The following is a 17,465-nucleotide window of genomic DNA, read 5'->3' on the forward strand; positions in this document are numbered from 1 at the left end:
TGAATATTGGATCGCTGGTCCAGAGGCGTGCGATTGCTGTGATTTCCCCTTCTTGCCCCTGCTGTTGCTGCTCCCGCTGCGGACGGCGCTGCTCCTTGCCCGTGTGTGCCCGGCCGCCAAGCCCTCGATTGCTTTTTGACTGTCCGTCTATGTATGCAAGCTCTTGACATGTCTGTGCTGCGAGGCTGCTTACGGAGCAGCTGTTGGTAGTACTAGATAGATGCGATCCATGCCCGCAACGAACGGGGATCTATGCCCATTGACTGCCACAATAATACGGAACAACCAACCCGTGGGGAACGCCACTTGAGTACATGCCGCGATTCTGTTGGCCAGGCAGCACGGACGGACATACTATTACATCCGAATAGGAGATGCACCCTCGTCACGGTCGTGTGCGCGCCACGCAGGCGTTGGGAGGTGTTGCAGCCCAGATCCCCGGATAACTTGCACGACAGGCTACATCGTATATTCGTACCTATATCGTATATTCGTACCTATGTGGAGGTGGTGCCGGCGCCGACTGTCCTCCCACGGAGGCTCGATATATTAAGGTAATGAACTTGGGTGCTGATCGTGGACGGAATGCTTTGAGGAGCCCTCTACCAGGGCTGGATATGCTTGATGAGTGAGGTGGGTTGGGGGATCCATGGCTGCCGTTGGGGGGGTTGGGGTTGGGGTTTGAGGTGCGGCAAGTACCTGTGCCCGCCTCAGTGCCTCATCAGTGGGCTCAGCAGCCGGTCTGGCTTCCGCGGCATGAACCATGTCCATCCATGGCCGTGCGCGGGGCGGGCAGCGGGCACTCAATAGCGCGCCGACCTGCCGAGGCAAGCCTCGGTTCCCCGCACTCTGGGCGGCGGCGCCCCAGGCCGACTGCCCTGGATCCATCCATGGATGGATGCTTGCCCGGAGCCGCCACCTCAGGCTGCAAGCCCTCAGGCCGTTGTTTACTTAGTACTAGTACCAATCCCCTGACGTGCGTCTCCAGTGGGTGGCGGCGGCGGCGGCGGCTCGTCGTATCGGGTCGTCCTATAAACCTACCAACCTACGGGCGGATTGCTAGTCATCCCGTCCCCCCCGTTCGCCTCCGCTCACTGGTGAGCGACCTATGCAAAACGGGCTCAGTCTCGCGCGCTTTTAGCACAAGCTCGTGCCCGGACCACAGACCTGCTTGTGAGCGGAGAGGGCGGGCTACCAACACGACTTTAAACTCCATATGATCGCCGCCGCGCGCAGCTGTTCCCCTTCCTCCCACATATTCCCCCTTCCGTCGGCTCTTGATCTTTGTGCAACCTGAGTTTACATGTAAGTGGTTCCTGCATCTTATCGATCAACTGACTGCCCTCGGCCCTCTCTGACAAGAATTACAAGATACAGTCGAAACCTCTAGCCAGATCGCGTGCAAAGCATCGTCGACTCATCTCACTTTACCCCGACCAGTCACCACCACCACCACCAACCAAACCCCCTTGGTCCTCGGCAAAGCAAAAGCAAAGTACCCAAGCCTTCCGCAAACATGGCACCCTCCGGCCCCATCTCGACGCCCTTCACGCGGCTTATGGGCATCAGGCACCCGGTCGTGCTCGCCGGCATGGCGCGCACGTCGGGCGGCGAGCTCGCGGCGGCCGTGTCCAACGCGGGCGGGCTCGGCGTCATCGGCGGGTTCCAGTACACTCCCGACCAGCTGCGCGAGATCGTGGCGGAGCTCAAAGAGAACCTCAAGAGTCCGGACCTGCCGTTCGGCGTGGATCTGGCCCTACCGCAGATTGGCGGCAACGCGCGCAAGACCAACCACGACTACACGGGCGGCAAGCTCGACGAGCTCATCGACATCACCATTGAGAGCGGCGCACGGCTCTTCGTGTGCGCCGTCGGCGTGTGCCCCAAGCCCGTCACCGAGCGCCTGCACAAGCACGGCATCCTCGTCATGAACATGGTCGGCCACCCCAAGCACGCCGTCAAGGCGCTCGACGCGGGCGTCGACATGGTCTGCGCGCAGGGCACCGAGGGCGGCGGCCACACGGGCGACGTGGCCAACTCGGTCCTCATCCCGGCCGTCGTCGACGTGGCGCGCCGGTATAAGCCTCCCATGCTCAAGGGCTCGACGGCGCTGGTGCTGGCCGCCGGCGGCATCCACAACGGGCGCGGGCTCGCCAGCTCGCTCATGCAGGGCGCGACAGGCGTCTGGGTGGGCACCCGCTTCGTCGCCTCGGCCGAGGCCAACTGCAGCAACGAGCACAAGCAGGCCGTCGTCGAGTGCGGCCACGGCGAGACGGAGCGCAGCCTCGTCCTCAGCGGGCGGCCCATCCGCCTCCGCCCCAATGACTACATCCGCCGCTGGCACGACACGCCCGAGCTCATCCGCGAGCTCTGCGACAAGGGCATCGTCCCCATCGAGCACGACTTGGAGAAGGGCGCCGATGACATTGACCTGCCCCACATCATGGGCCAGGTCGCCGGCTCCATCACAAAGATCCAGCCCGCGCGTGAGATTGTCGACGAGATGGTGGCCGAGGCAGTCGACACGCTCAAGCAGGGATATACGTACCTGACAAACAAGAGCAAGTTGTGATGAGGAGGAGACGAGAGCAAGCTGTGGGGAGCAGGAAGGGGAGCATCAAGAGTCAGCAGAGTTGGTGGGCAGACCTGTAAAAAGTACATGGCAAGACGAGGTATTGGAGGGGCAGGCCGGCCGTCATCTGCGCGTGTGTTTGAATATAAATATCCAGTTCCGAAGTTATATTGTTTGCGGTGGCATTTGGTAGTGAACAAGGTGGGCAAATTGGCAACCACTTAAGGCAGTTATAGGGCCGAAGAAGATGATGAATGACATTGATCATATTTTATCTCATGTATAAGGGTGGTGCAAGCTTAATATGCCCTTTTGCATGTGCCGACAAGAAACCCAGCGTCGGTGGTGAAATCCTGTGATGACGATGATGGTGTTTTATCCGTATGGATGAGGGACCCTGGACGCACGGACCAGCACCGTGGCGTCCCACCCGCACCAGAACAATTAATGTGGGGGCCAGCGCATCTCCATCCTCTGAGGCGCCCGCGTGGGAACTTTTTTTTTCTTATCCGCCAGTTCGCTATCGCCGGTGACTTGGACCACTGCCGACTTTTTTCCTCATCACCTTGTCTGCGCCTGCGAACCAGCATCCTCGCACCCAGCGATTCAACGGCCGACCGAGATTTAGCGCACGCACAACATGGGAGACCTCGCCGCCACCAAGAAGCGCAAGCGCAATGGCGTGGACGCTGCCGCCGACGCCGCCGCCGCGGCCACCAAGAAGTCGAAGAAGCTGAAGGCGCCTCCGTCCAAGAAGCCCGAGCCCGAGGAGGAGCCCGAGGATGAGGAAGAGGAGGAAGATGAGGATGAAGAAGAGGAGGAAGACGACAGCGCCGAGGCTGCCGACAGCAGCAAAGACGACGAGGACGGGTCGGAGGCGTCCGACGAGGAGGAAGGCAGCGACCTCAAGAACGATGGCGTCGTTCCCGCAGTTGCGACCCCGCTGGTGCCTCTCCCCAACGACTCTCAGACCTTTGACGAGTTGAAACTCTCCGACAAGACGATGAAGGCGATTGGCGAAATGGGGTTCACCAAGATGACCACCATTCAGCGCAGCGTAGGTCTCCCCGTCTCCTTCGCAGTCGCTCCCCGGCTGCGTTCGCTGACTCTGCTCTTCTTCCTTCACAGGCCATTCCTCCTCTGCTCGCCGGCAAGGACGTGCTCGGCGCGGCCAAGACGGGCTCCGGCAAGACGCTCGCCTTCCTGATCCCCGCCATCGAGATCCTCAGCGCCCTGCGGTTCAAGCCGCGCAACGGCACGGGCGTCATCGTCGTCTCCCCGACCCGCGAGCTCGCGCTGCAAATTTTTGGCGTCGCCCGCGAGCTCATGAAGCACCACTCGCAGACGTACGGCATCGTCATCGGCGGCGCCAACCGCAAGGCCGAGGCGGAGAAGCTGTCCAAGGGCGTCAACCTGCTCATCGCCACGCCCGGCCGCCTCCTCGACCACCTCCTCAATACCCCGTTCGTTTTTAAGAACCTCAAGTCCCTCGTCATCGACGAGGCCGACCGGATATTGGAAGTCGGTTTCGAGGACGAGATTCGGCAGATTGTCAAGGTCCTCAAGAACGACGACCGTCAGACGATGCTGTTTTCGGCCACGCAGACGACCAAAGTTGGTATGTGCAAACACACGAAAAGAATAAAATACCAAATCACATGGACGGGAGAGCCAAGTGCTGATATATTGAACAGAGGACCTTGCGAGGATCTCGCTGCGACCCGGCCCCCTGTACATCAACGTGGACGAGGAGAAGCAGTACAGCACCGTCGAGGGCCTCGAGCAAGGCTACGTGCTGTGCGAGGCCGACAAGCGCTTCATCCTCCTCTTCTCCTTCTTGCAGCGGATGCAGGCCAAGAAGAAAAAGGTGATTGTCTTCTTCAGCAGCTGCAACTCGGTCAAATACTACGCCGAGCTGCTCAACTACATCGACTGCCCCGTGCTGGACCTGCACGGCAAGCAGAAGCAGCAGAAGCGCACAAACACCTTTTTCGAGTTTAGCAACGCGTCGCACGGCGTCTTGATTTGCACAGACGTGGCCGCCCGTGGTCTCGACGTAAGCACATCGACCCTTGACATATCTCATGTCGGGGCTGTCAGCTGACTAGCAGCAGATTCCGGCTGTCGACTTCATCGTGCAGTTCGACCCGCCGGACAACACGCGCGACTATATCCACCGCGTCGGACGAACGGCGCGAGGCGCCGACGGCAAGGGCCGCAGCCTCATGTTCCTGCAGCCCAACGAGGTCGGATTCCTGTCGCACCTCAAGGCGGCGCGGGTGCCGGTGGTGGAGTTTGACTTTCCGACCAAGAAGATCCTCAACGTGCAGTCGCAGCTGGAGAAGCTGATTGGCAAAAACTACTACCTGCAGCAGAGCGCCAAGGAGGCGTTCAAGTCGTACCTGCACGCGTACGCCAGCCACAGCCTGCGGTCCGTCTACGACGTCAACAAGCTGGACCTGGCCAAGGTGGCCAAGAGCTTCGGCTTCACGACGCCGCCGCGCGTGGACATTACTCTGGGGCAGTCGATGAGCCGGGACAGGGTGCAGGGCAGGAGGTCGTACGGGAGCCAGCCTCGCCAGGCCACGAGGGGCGGGCGGAGGTGAGCGAGCGAGGCGATGTGACGAGGGGAGGGACGAGATGTGTGGTCGAGGATGTCTGGTCTCGGTTGATGGATATCCCGGGTCCGCCGCCTTGTAGATGTGCGCGCCGCGGACAATGGTAGATGCATACATGCGTGTTTTGTGCGGCTGATGGCTGGGACTTGATTCTACTTGGGCGTTGTGGCATTTGCTGGGGGCTCAAAAGCAATTTACAATATATATGGCCTGAGCAACGGTATGATAGGAGTCTGAAGTCGACGTGACGCGCGATGAGCCAATTGAGCGTCTTGCGATGGTTGATCGAATCGTGGATGAATGACAGAATGCTGAGAGCGCAAAGGCAGTAAATTGTAGTACTACTACTATTGTGACTTTGAGGCGGCGGGCTGGGCGGGCGACGACGAGGGGTCTGGTCTGGTGGCGGAGCACGCGGAACCTCCGCGCGTCCATCCATGCATCCATCCAGCCGTGAGCGTATTTCGCTTGGCCAGCTTTTTCTGCAGACAACCTCTCTCATCGCTTTGCTGCGTATTCGTACATTTAACCGCGCCGCCCCGTGCTCTCACCGTGGCAATTGCTTCTTTGTAGCGCGCTTCAATTGACTGAGAAGGCGACGACAGGCGACGGAGAGGAGCGCTGAAGGAGGAGGAGTAGTAGGAAGGGGGGACGCCGACCACGACGATAATCCATTACCACCACCACCACCACCACCACCGCCATGAGCGGCAGCGACAACAGCACCAGCAGCAGCGACGGCGGCGCCATGATGGACGCGCACAACGCAGCCGTCGCGCGCATCGCCGCGCAGGTCCAGTCCTTCCACGCGCAGCAAAAGGCCTTCCGCATCTACCACGGCTCGACCAACAGCACGCGGCACTCCCCCCGTCGCGCCGACAACACCATCGACACGAGCCGGCTCGACCGGGTGCTGCGCGTCGACACCGCAACGCGCACCGCCCTCGTCGAGCCCAACGTGCCCATGGACGCGCTCGTCGCCGCCACGCTCCCGCACGGGCTCGTCCCCCCCGTCGTCATGGAGCTGCCCGGCATCACCGTCGGGGGCGGCTTCTCCGGCACGTCCGGCGAGAGCAGCTCCTTTCGCCACGGCGCCTTTGACGCGACGGTGCGCTCCATCGAGATGGTGACGCCCGACGGCACCGTCGCGCGCGCCAGCAAGACGGAGCGGCAGGACCTGTTCTGGGGCGCGGCCTCGGCGTTTGGCACCCTCGGCGTCGTGACGCTGCTCGAGGTCGAGCTGCGCCCCGCGTGCAGGTATGTTCGCTTGACGTACTCGCTGGCTCGCGGCGGCGCGGCCGAGACGGTGCGCGTCATGGGTGAGGCGTGCGCGCGGGAGGATGTCGACTACGTGGATGGCATCGCGTTCAATGCGGACGAGACGGTCGTGTGCGTGGGACGCCTCACCGACGAGGTGCATCGCGAGGAGGATGGCGGTACGACCAAGATTCGGCGGTTCACGCGCCGGCACGACCCGTGGTTTTATATCCGCGCGCGCGTCGTGCTCGAGACGCTCCGCAAGAAGGAAAAGGAGCAGCAGAAGCAGCAGCAGCAGCAGTCGCCGCCGCCAGAAACTGCCGTCGTCGTCGTCGACACCATCCCGCTCCAAGACTACCTCTTCCGCTACGACCGCGGCGGCTTCTGGGTCGCCCGCTACGCCTTCCGCTACTTCCTCACGCCCTTCAACCGCGCGACGCGCTTCCTGCTGGACCGCTACATGCACGCGCGCGTCATGTACCGCGCGCTGCACAAGAGCGGCCTCGGCGACTACTACATGGTCCAGGACGTGGGCGTGCCGTACGACCGCGCCGCCGAGTTCCAGGAGTGGCTCGACGGCGCCCTCGCCATCTACCCGCTCTGGCTGTGCCCCCTGCGCGTCCGCCGCGAGGGCGGCGACTCGGCCGCCCACGGCCTGCACGCCGAATTCGCCGACCCGGCGCGCGCGGCCGACCTCATGAACTTTGGCGTCTGGGGGCCTCTGAGCAGTGGCGGCGGCACCAAAGCCACGCAGCGCTGGGGAGGCGGTGGCATCGAGCATCGCCGCTCCGTCGTGCGCCAGAACCGCGCCCTCGAGCAAAAGGTGCACGAGCTCGGCGGCAAGAAGTGGCTCTACGCGCACGCCTACTACACCGAGGAGGAGTTCTGGGCGCACTACGACCGCGGCTCGTACGACGCGCTGCGCGAGCGCTACGGCGCGGGCTACCTGCCGAGCGTGTACGACAAGGTGCGCGTCGACGTCGACGCCGAGGAGGCGGCCGTCAACGCCACCTGGCGGACGCGCGCCAAGGCCCGGGTCAAGGGCGTGTGGCCGCTGCGCGGGCTGTACGGCTTCGCGGCCGCGGCGGTGGGCGCCGAGTACCTGCTGCAGAAGGGCGAGAAGACGAAGACGACGAAGAAGGACACGAAGACGGAGGCGAAGAGGAAGGAGGAAAAGGAGGGGGAGAAGGGGAATGAGGAGGGGAAAGGGCATGATGGCGACATTAACAAGGTAAAGGCGCCGACGCAGGCGACGGCGGGCGAGGGGCAGAGGAGCGAGCAAGAGCCGGTGGGGGAGAAGAAGGAGTAGAACGTGCTGTGGAAGAGTATAAAGCAGCGCTCATGGTATTGGAAATCTTGACATAGCGAGCGTGTCAACATGTCGATGGATGGGGCAGAGTAGGGAAAGAACGGGCCGCGGTGTGTCGGGTCACTGTCGGTCACAAGATCAAGACGCCCTTTGCTTGTCTGCAGGATAGCCGTCGTGTTAACGACCGTCACCACCAGACGTCATGTACAAAGAGCAAAAGCAGTCAGCGACCGAGGCTGATATGGAAAAAACGCCCAAAGATGCGACCAGTTTCTTTTCTTTCACATCAAACCTTCCTTGTCCTCGTCCCTCGTCCTCCTTCTCTGCTTTCGTTTCCTTTCCACCCTCACTTATACCCTTTTCCCAACCATTACCATCACCACCACCACCACCCCGCCCCCCTCACGCACTCACTCACTCACTCACTCAGACCGAAAAGACCCAAACTCAGACTTCCTGCGGCCGCTCAGCCGCGCCAGCGTCGCCGACTCCTTGTCCTCGAGCCTCTTGGCCAGCCTGCCGGCGGCCTCCTCCACCGCGGCGGGGCTGACCTCCCTGCCGACGCCGCCGACGCCGCCGACGCCCACGGCCGTCTCCGTCTCGGGCGGCAGGGCGGGCATGCCGGAGGGCTTGTCGGTGGGGCCGCCGCCGGTGAGGTAGGCGTAGGCGCCGAGGAGGAGGAGGGCGGCGCCTCCGAAGGGGACCCTTTTTTGGGGCAGTGTTAGTTGCGTGTGTGTTAGAGAGTAAGGGACTTTCTTGTGTGTGTGAGAAAAGGGGATCTGGTGTTGTATATGGTCATGTGTATGCGTGTGTGCTGCGTAGAGAGCTCTCTGGCGGTGAGGAGGAGGAGGCGGCGATCATTCTCATCAAACTAACGCGGGAGAGGAGAAGGCGAGGATACTTGCGGACTACGTACCAGTTCCTGCGAAGCGCATCGGTCCCGCTGGGCTTCTGCGGCGGGGGCTGCTGTCCGCCCGGCCCGCCGAGGTCGTCCTTTACGCCGCGGACCTGCTGAGCCTGGTGAGGATGCGGCCCAGTCGGCGCCGCCGTCGCCGGTGACAGCACGGGCCGGCCGCCGGGTGGGGCCGTGGTGCGGCGCCCGGCGGCGGCAGCGCGGGGCAAACTGCCGCTGAATGCTCTAGGGAAGGGCATGGCCTTTGCTATTCAGACGAGCGGGGAATCAATTAATAGACGGTGATGAAGTTGTGTCAAGAGCATGGGTAGGCCGTGAGCTCCGATTGATGAACACGAAGGCAAGGCATGCATGGAAGCGGAGGGGGAGCTGAGGCGAAGAAGCGTTTTTTGTATCTCGATTGCATGTACGGATACCCCGTATGGTGGTGATGATGTGTGCATGACGCTGTTTTCTCTCCCCGGGTCACAGAGCTGAGGGAGGGGCGGTTGCCAATCTAAGTTAGGATCTAGGTGCACGCAACAACCCACCCACTTGCAAAGGTCGCCCACGCGGACGGCCAACCAACCATTCGTTGTGGCCGTCATGGCGGCGGTACCTGGCAGCAAGCAGTGCAAGGATGGCCTTGCTCAACGACTGGTTCGTCGTGCTTTGTGACGAGGATAGTTCGTCTCCAAGATGCAGTGTAATGCCGCCACCATGGGCGTCTCACAATGGCGCATCGCATGGCCGTGACATGACACCCGCCCGCAATTGATGGGCCCTCTGGTGGTGAGAGTCGTGTGCCGAAAACATCTGATTGCGCTTTGATGGACGCCTCAAGTCAGTTATATGCGCCTCTCCCTGCCATTTCATTGCATTTGGAAAAGGGGCCCCTCGTCTCCCCATCGCGTATGCACCGCTCGATGTCTTTGATCTCGTGTAACTTTACTGAGATCGCTTGTGGCTGTTGCTATCCGAAATACGGGCGGCTGCAAGAAACATGGTCGTCGCGCGGCATCGCCCGATGAGAGGGGGGGGGGGGGGTCATTGGGGCTGAAGCTGGAGTGGTGAAACCGTTATGCTTGCCCGTTATGCGTCAACATCACGACCAGCTATATAGAGCCGCGGCCTTTGACGTCAGTTAGTGAATTGAAGACGCAACAGATCAAGAACAATAGAAACAGCGACTCTATATAGTATCCAACTCATACCTCATCATCAAGCCAAACCCCACGGCAAGACATCAATTGATCCCAATGTCTGACGCCAGCAGCGCCGCTCCCCTCATCGACAACGCCATGGGCAACCATCCGAAGCAACCGCCCTCGCGCCTCACCACCACATCCATCGCCGCCCTCTCCGCCATCAAAATCGCCCTCGGCGCATCCTCCATCCTCGCCCCACGCCTCGCCTACAGCCTCTTCCTCTTCGAGCTCAAGCCCAACGCCGTTGTCGTCGCGCGCCTCTTCGGCTCCAGCTGCGCGGCCCTCGGCGCCGCGACCTGGGCTCTCAACCGCCGCGTATCTCGCACCACCGCCGCCGCCGCCGACGGCTCTTCCCCGAGCGGTGGCGGTGGTGGTGGCGGTCGCAACCTCGAGCTCGAGGCGGAGCGCCGCGCCGACCTCAAAAAGGTGGTCGCCTTCAACCTGGCCGCCGATTCACTGGACGTGGTGAGCTGTGCCGTCGGGTACTCGGCGGGCATGTACGGCCTGGGCGCCCTTGGCATGCTGGGCGGAGGATGTGCGGCCCTCGCGCTCCTGGGAGCTGTGGGTTTGAGCGGCCTTTAGTCCGTTCCGTCAGCAGCCGTGATAGATATGCATTGGCTTTCAGGCGAGACTTGACGTGTTCCGAGCGAGCTTTCGCGGGCCATGGAACAATTGCATTGGCGGATAGCGACATGTACCTACAGACTACTTCGTATAATATACTTCGTACATGCGTAAAGATTCTATCACGGAGGCGAGTTAAGAGAGCCTTATGGGATATGCTTCCAAGTCTCCTTTCCATCTCCTTTCATGGCCCCAGTCCCGAAATCCACCTCGTCTGCCATTGCCTCTCGCGATGCCACCCAGTCATTGATTCCAGGGGCCGTTCTCGGGCGTCAGCTACTTTACGTTCGGCACTCGGCCCTCGAGGCACTCAATTCAAAGGCATTCAAGGTTTCTCGGCATAGAAAGTGAAGGCGAGCTCTGCGGGGGGTTGCCAAGGAAATGCGGAGCTTCAATTTCGGATCGGGCCTTGAGGTTATGCCCATGATGATGAGACTATTTGAAGGGTCCATCCGCGACCCTGGTCCTGGACGTGTGTGTGGTCAGGTCAGTCTGCCTGCCCCGGGGGCGCTGGCCCTCTGTCTCTCCCTATGCATATTGCAGGCAGTCTCTTAGTTCTAACCATATTATATCAGGAGCATTGCTATTGATACGGCCGCCTTTCACTACTATTCATACAGCCGTCAATGTTTTTCTATAGTAGAGGCATCTTATGAGCGGCCCTCTCCATACGAGGCATTGAAGGTTTTTGCCATCGACATCAGCTGGTCACACCATCGATCGAGCCCGTCGCGGCGGGACTCATCATGCCTTTTCTCGGCATCACGATCTCAGTGGTGTGACCTGACAACATGCATGCAGAAACAGACCTCACGCAGACAACGAGCGGGGTCGGTCGTACTGGAACCATTAATGATGGACTGCTTTTCCTTAGCCATGAGATATGTTGCCCGCTTGCCACTGATGATGGTTCAAGGTCCGGCCAAGGTTGGAAAACGTTAGTATACCACACAGAGTAGGAGAAATATCAAGATGGCATCAAATCACGTTATTAGTGTAGAGACTTCTAACGCGCTCTGGCTGAGGGTCTGAACCTCCTGGTGCAGCGCACGGTACGGCGCATTAGGTTGACGACCACGATCACTAGGATGAGCTCTCTCTCCTGGCCATGACATGATTGGGCATAGTGACTCGAACCCCAGACTCCCGCGGCGTGGGGCCGAGGACGTATCCTCCAAGGTGATCTGAAAGTTTTAGTGAAGACCGCTGCTCATCGAGATGTCAAGCATTGGCCTACGTATTAAGTAGTCCCTCGCGATAAGAGCATTATCCGACGGTCGGGCTTTTGCATGGGAAAAAGTCGCCCCGTTGCAGTCGCGGAGTCTCGCCCAAGTACGCACTTCTGTTTTTTTTTACATCTTGGCGACAGCTCTTATCATTACTGTGCCCCCGTGGATTCGGATTTGGAACGAAAATCGGGTTGCCGCGCCCAGACCCACCAAACATTAGTTGTGTACAGTATTCGTACGTATTTGGGACACACATCCAAGAGACTTCTCCAGTCGACAGGGCAGACCTTGGCCATTGCTTGAGGTATTGATAGGGCCCCTGTCGCCAGAATGATGCCGCTTTCCATGACCTTGCCGTTCCAATCATTGAACCTTTTCAACCACCTCGCGTTTACATCAAAAGCGGAGCGACGCTTTGATAACCTCGCATCAGAAGCATGGGTCACGCACGACATGTGGACGCTCTTCATGCCGCCGGCAGGCAGGCTAACGACTAACAAGCCTGGCTTGGGCCCAACCCGAGAGTCTTCGACATATCTGACAGGGGGCCCTACGTGGTGTCCCGCCTATATCCCACGCGCATCACATAGGGGCAGATCATACCACACTGTGCTTTCATATCGCCGTCGATAAGGCAGCTATGCATTATATGCCCGGCTTGAAACAGACTGGAACCAGGGCCGGAAATGCCTCACGAGTTTTCAAGCTCCCTGTGTCAAGCAGCACACATACAACGACTCTGTGGACTTGCTATGCCGTGTAGCGGCTAGACTGAGGCTCTGCTTCTGTAAGCCTTTTGAACCTGTTACGTTTGGTTCTGCAGTATATACCGCTTTGCGGATTGGAGCGAATCCTCTCCTAATCCATTACCAACATTTATCTCATGGGTTCATTGAGTAGGTTGGCCGCAACGATCGAGTGTCGCGAATGCCTGGTGATCAGAATGATATCTGTCAATGCCAAGTCCCCTCTTCATCCTCAGCATCTCGCATTGATCTCACGATCGCCACCGTTTAGCACGCAGCAAGGTGGAAGCTTGGTAGTTTCTATTACTCCTCTATATGCTGCGTATGGACCATCGCCATGCAATGCGTCTGTCGACTTGGACTTGGCGAGGACGGCGGTCAGGCTATTGAGGAGCCGACGAAATGCTATAAAGAGGCGGCGATCCGACATGAAACGAGGGTCAGAACCGCAAGGCAGCAACAAGCTGGCTCTCAAGCATTCGACAAACATTGTTCAGCAGCCGCTGACCATTCTTCGGTACCCTCCTTTTTTTGAGAAAATATCGCGTCAGGCTACGTAGCCCGCCAGCCGCGATGCGGATGCTCGGCATGAGTCGAGGCACGCGTCTGCTGCCGTTTGCCTGGATCTGCCTGTCACTATGGTTGTGGGCGTGGCATAGCCATGCCGAGACTACAACACCGCGCCCATCGAGGGCACGAAAGGCAATCTTCAACCACGGCAGGGGCAGATCGGAAACGGTTTACTTTATAGCTTTCCCTCACCTCGGGCTCGACGGGCCCGGGCGGCCCATGTCTCTTACTCCCGCCCAAGCATACATGCGTGGCGGCATCCAAGAGCTCGACAATCTCCACCGGCCCCATCTCCTCCGCGTCAGTAGCGACCTCACGGAGACGCATGCTCTGGGCTCGGGAAGCCGAAGCGCGTGGATCTACCGAATCTCCAACGGGCCTCACATGATCCAAGCCTGGCGGCCGGGCGAGACCCCGCCGACGAGGCGATATATGACGGTTGGCGCCATCATGTGGTCTCAGGTCTCGCAGTTCGCCCTGACGGACGGGGTGGACAGGGTCCAAGACCTGGAATGGCAAGACAACCCCGACTTCGACACCGCCTGGGACGACTATGCGGCCAGCCCGTGGCAGCCCATGTTCGGGCCGGTCAACGGGGCAGGCGAGGTGGAGCAGCGGGCCAGGTTCTACGAGCATTCCCGGGATCTCAGCGACCCTTACGGCGAGTTCCTTGACGAGATTACCGGGCCTCTGAACGCGAACATGCCTCGGACGCAGCGCCAAAGACTTGGCCGTCTGCTTGACTGGGACCGCAGGGAGGAACCAGGACGTGTATTCCCCTTGGCCCGTCAGGACCGTGGTATGTTATGTTACCCCCCTTGAACCCTTTCATGCGTTGGCAACGCGGAAACCACTGGTGGTGGTGGTGATGGTGGTGATTCATTATTAGCTCGACCCATGGTTACTGACCGGGAGACTTGACGGCTTGCAGTGGTTCCACCCGTCATGGGGGCGGTGCTGGGGACAGATTGGGCTGCCATGGGAATCCCGCGACGCCTCCAGCTGGCCATGGAAGGCGGCCTCCCCTCGCAGCTCCAACTCGCCATGGTGATAAGAAACATTACCGGACAGAACTACTCGCCGGACAGGATATCGAGGGCTTTTAGCGGCTTTGAGGATGCAGGCAAGTAATAACGACTGCGAGCTGACGACGACGACGACGAACGCTGCTGCTGCTGCTGCTGCTGCTGCTGCTGCTGCCAGTTCTCGTCGTCGTCGTCGTCGTCGTCATCGTCGTCAAACCCCACGAAGCAAAGGTGGGAGTGAGCGCAAACGCGGCGGTCGCTGACGATGATGGTGATGAGACAGAAATGCAATCGAGGGAGCGCAACTGGCAGACTGTCCGACGGCCCCGTGTACAACGCCAGGATTGCGAAATGGAGGTCGACCGCGTCTTGGACTGGGTGACGGATACAACCTTCAACAATGTCGAGCACGGAGCAGGGAACGCCCTCAACTCGGTGCAAGAGGTGCAGGAGTGGCTAGAGAGAGAGCTTTGCGCCGCCGGCCCATCGACATCGGGACAGTCGGGGCCTCAGCCATCCACGTCACAGGGTTTATCAAGCAGCAACAGCGGTAAGCCTCCTTTCCCCCCTCTCGGCATAGAATAAAAGCGAGTCCTCCTCGTCGTCGTCGTCGTCGTCGTCGAGGGGCTTCGTTGTTGACACATGCCATCCATCCATCCCCCTCCCACCCCCCCCCCCCCAAAACCGCTTGTCAAAGGTCTTCACTTCTGACACCAGGGGAATGTCCTCTCTCTCTACTAGACTGGTGCCGTGAGCTTGTCCTGCGGGCCTTTGTGCCGGGGGGACCAGGGCCGAGTACCAGCGGCGGCAGCCATGGCGCAGCCTCCTTGCCCCTGGACCACCACGCGCTCGACCCTAGGTTGGCCCTGCTGAGACACGAGCAAAAGGAGCATCGATGCTACCAGGAACTGGTGCCCGCGCCAGGGCACTCCACCATCACCTTGTCCTCGTCGTCGTCGTCGTCGTCGTCATCGTCGGCGCCGGGGTCGGTCAACGGCGGCGACGACCGCGAGGAGCGGCAGCAGCAGTGGGCGCAGCTCGTCGACATGGCCAGGCGGTACAGCCTGGACGAGAACGTGCTCATGCAGCAGCTGGACCTGGGCCTCGAGTCGTTCCGCAACAACTTCTCCCGCCTCTGGGACACGCTGGTGGAGCACTGTCCCGCCGTCTACCGGCTCCTGTTGCACGCCGCCCACTTGGGAGTCACCTTTGCTGAGTGCGCCGACCCAACCCGCAGCCTCTTCCATCCAAAGGGGCCCCCTGGCTGGGGCAAGAGGTCCGTGATGGCTCGCGCAATGATGAGGGCGCCGACGCTGCAGCGGGGGTCCAACGACAAGAAGACGATGGGGCGATCCGACGACAAGCAGGCGATGGGGCAGGAGTGCGACGCGTTGCTCGACATGACCAAGGTGACTCCCAGCTTCGAGATTTGCGACGAGGAAGACTTTGGGCCCCCGTGCTCATGGATCGAGGTCCCGGCAGGGCAGTGCGGTAAGTGACAATATGAAGACGGCCTTCATAGGTGATGATGTTCGATGTTGATACGCTCATGGACCCCGTGCTTCTGAAAGGCTGACCTCTTCTTCTTTTCCTTGTCTAGTCACACTTCCCACCAACAACGCATCTTCAATACAATACGACGAGGCTGCCGGCTCCTGCACGCTCTACGAGTAAGTTCTCCCCCCCTCCCCTCCCTCGCCTCAACTCCCGCCGGCAGTGCTGCCTACCTTGCCTCGTCTACTCTCACGCCACATGCACCATTAAAATCAACCAACTTCGCGTCCCCTTACCCGAGGGGGACGGGCACGCTAAAATGGACACTGCCCCACGCAGCATCCGCAATGTTGAAAAGGTAGTCTGACGCCTGCTATTCATGTAGTCACGACTCCTGCCAGGGACGCAGCCTCGAATTCGAAGAGTCCGTGATGCGCTTCCCGACGGGCCGAGAGACGGGCCACTGGAACAATCGAGGACGATCCATCCGCTGCCGCGGGCGCCCCGACAAGAGCTCCCCGAGCAAAGCAGGAGCGTCCGGCGTGTCGTCGTCCCGACCGTCGTCGTCGTCGCCGTCGCCGTCGTCGTCGCCTCTGCCTAACGGCCCATGCGAAAATGTGGTCGACCAGCTGTGGGTCCGCTTCCAGCTGGGCAGAACGGGCTCGCGGGACCCGGTCGAAATGGTCATCAATGGCAAAGCCTTTCGGCTGACCGAGGCCGACTCGCCCCCCGTGATCCGGCCGCAGCGCGGTATCAAGCTTCGAGACGCCTTTGGCAGCGATCAAGTGGCCCTGAGGGACATCAAGTTGGTGGGCATCCAGGCGACCGCTAAGTCGAACCCAGAAACCCCGGCGACTTTCAGCTTTCTCAGTAAGTCCACCGAGATTCCCGTTGCTTCAGTTGTTGTTGTTGTTGTTGTTGTTGTTGTTGTTGTTGTAGTACCGTCCAAGCCCCTCGATGCCGTCCTTTCCCTGTTCCCATTCTACAATCGCCCCGTGGTCCCCGACCAGCAAACGTTAGAACAAGGAACTCGAGTATGTGTCTGTGTGTCTAGGGAGGAGAGAGTTTTCTTGCTCGCTGCTGGGTATACATACTGACTGAGCGGAACGCTTCCTCCAACCTCTAGGTCTAAGAATGCTCGCCGAGTGTGCCGGCACGCATGAAACAATCTACTGGCACGAATTCGCGGACATAAACAGCGGCAACCTCACCAGACAGGCCGGGAAAGTGTCCCAGGTGGTCTGGAGCACCCCGATCTCGCCAGGCAACTGGGTCAGGGACACACGGCCAGGCTCCCGGAATCAAGAGCCTGCGCAACAGTCCCCCCATCCCAAGGCCCACGATGAGCACAAGCCCATCCCCGCGCCGTCGGTGGCTAAGCCCGAGGAACAAATCCCCAGGCCAACGGTGGTCAAGCCCAAGAAGCAGATGTCAAAGCCGCCGGTGGCAGCTCACGAGCCCGTTCCCAAAGCGTCGACAGCGGCCAAGCCCGAGGAGCAGATCCCCAGGCCGCCGACAGCTGAGCCCAAGCCCATCCCAGCGCCGCCGCCGGCTGCGCCCACGTTCAGACACGATGAGTTCTGAAGAGCGAGGGCAAGCCGGAGTCGGAGTCGGAGCCGGGGCCGGAGAAAGAGTCGGAGAGCCGACCGATGACGACATTGCAGGTGGTCCAAAGAAAAGCCGGAGCTGGAGCTACAGTCGGAGAGCTAGATCTGAGCCGCAACCACAACAGGATCAAGTCAGATAGTAAAGGGCTGTTGCTGCAAGAGGGGACCTCGGCGCGTGGGATACCTGAGGGACAGACTAGACAGGTCTAGCGCTCCAGACCATGCAATACATCGCTACAGCACCGAATTCTCTCTTCCTGTTGTCTCTCTGCGGCTTTGTTGATGTCGTGATATGTGCGCTCTCCCTTCACTCA

At 60.3% G+C, this 17,465-nt stretch overlaps 7 protein-coding genes across 7 annotated transcripts; 6 read left to right on the top strand and 1 right to left on the bottom strand.

Annotated features, from left to right (window-relative positions):
* The first annotated feature begins 944 nt into the window (after nt 1–944).
* On the top strand, nt 945–2,826 carry JDV02_004763 (Nitronate monooxygenase). The gene is made up of 2 exons (XM_047985997.1): nt 945–1,305; nt 1,372–2,826. The coding sequence occupies exon 2, from the start codon at nt 1,517–1,519 to the stop codon at nt 2,570–2,572; it is 1,056 nt and encodes a 351-aa protein (XP_047841977.1). The 5' UTR covers nt 945–1,305; nt 1,372–1,516; the 3' UTR covers nt 2,573–2,826.
* A 268-nt stretch (nt 2,827–3,094) lies between these two features.
* On the top strand, nt 3,095–5,470 carry HAS1 (RNA helicase). The gene is made up of 4 exons (XM_047985998.1): nt 3,095–3,629; nt 3,701–4,190; nt 4,267–4,628; nt 4,687–5,470. The coding sequence occupies exons 1-4, from the start codon at nt 3,213–3,215 to the stop codon at nt 5,176–5,178; spliced, it is 1,761 nt and encodes a 586-aa protein (XP_047841978.1). The 5' UTR covers nt 3,095–3,212; the 3' UTR covers nt 5,179–5,470.
* A 411-nt stretch (nt 5,471–5,881) lies between these two features.
* Nucleotides 5,882–8,946, top strand: JDV02_004765 (uncharacterized protein). Its single transcript, XM_047985999.1, has one exon. It carries the CDS (start codon nt 5,894–5,896, stop codon nt 7,754–7,756), a length of 1,863 nt encoding a protein of 620 aa, XP_047841979.1. The 5' UTR covers nt 5,882–5,893; the 3' UTR covers nt 7,757–8,946.
* On the bottom strand, nt 7,873–9,007 carry JDV02_004766 (uncharacterized protein). The gene is made up of 2 exons (XM_047986000.1): nt 8,673–9,007; nt 7,873–8,461 (listed from the first exon to the last, which is right to left on the bottom strand). Exons 1-2 carry the CDS (start codon nt 8,906–8,908, stop codon nt 8,179–8,181), a joined length of 519 nt encoding a protein of 172 aa, XP_047841980.1. The 5' UTR covers nt 8,909–9,007; the 3' UTR covers nt 7,873–8,178.
* Nucleotides 9,008–9,907: 900 nt separating this feature from the next.
* Nucleotides 9,908–10,540, top strand: JDV02_004767 (uncharacterized protein; the record flags this gene model as incomplete). Its single annotated transcript, XM_047986001.1, has 1 exon — nt 9,908–10,540. One exon carries the CDS (start codon nt 9,908–9,910, stop codon nt 10,436–10,438), a length of 531 nt encoding a protein of 176 aa, XP_047841981.1. The 3' UTR covers nt 10,439–10,540.
* Nucleotides 10,541–13,271: 2,731 nt separating this feature from the next.
* On the top strand, nt 13,272–14,156 carry JDV02_004768 (uncharacterized protein; the record flags this gene model as incomplete). Its single annotated transcript, XM_047986002.1, has 2 exons — nt 13,272–13,824; nt 13,957–14,156. The coding sequence occupies 2 exons, from the start codon at nt 13,272–13,274 to the stop codon at nt 14,154–14,156; spliced, it is 753 nt and encodes a 250-aa protein (XP_047841982.1).
* Nucleotides 14,157–14,401: 245 nt separating this feature from the next.
* JDV02_004769 (uncharacterized protein) lies at nt 14,402–17,298 on the top strand (the record flags this gene model as incomplete). The annotated part of the gene is made up of 5 exons (XM_047986003.1): nt 14,402–14,600; nt 14,792–15,541; nt 15,651–15,720; nt 15,930–16,414; nt 16,671–17,298. The coding sequence occupies 5 exons, from the start codon at nt 14,402–14,404 to the stop codon at nt 17,126–17,128; spliced, it is 1,962 nt and encodes a 653-aa protein (XP_047841983.1). The 3' UTR covers nt 17,129–17,298.
* Between the last annotated feature and the right edge of the window lie 167 nt (nt 17,299–17,465).

This window comes from Purpureocillium takamizusanense, chromosome 4, assembly GCF_022605165.1.
Source record: "Purpureocillium takamizusanense chromosome 4, complete sequence".
NCBI classification, from domain to species: domain Eukaryota; kingdom Fungi; phylum Ascomycota; class Sordariomycetes; order Hypocreales; family Ophiocordycipitaceae; genus Purpureocillium; species Purpureocillium takamizusanense.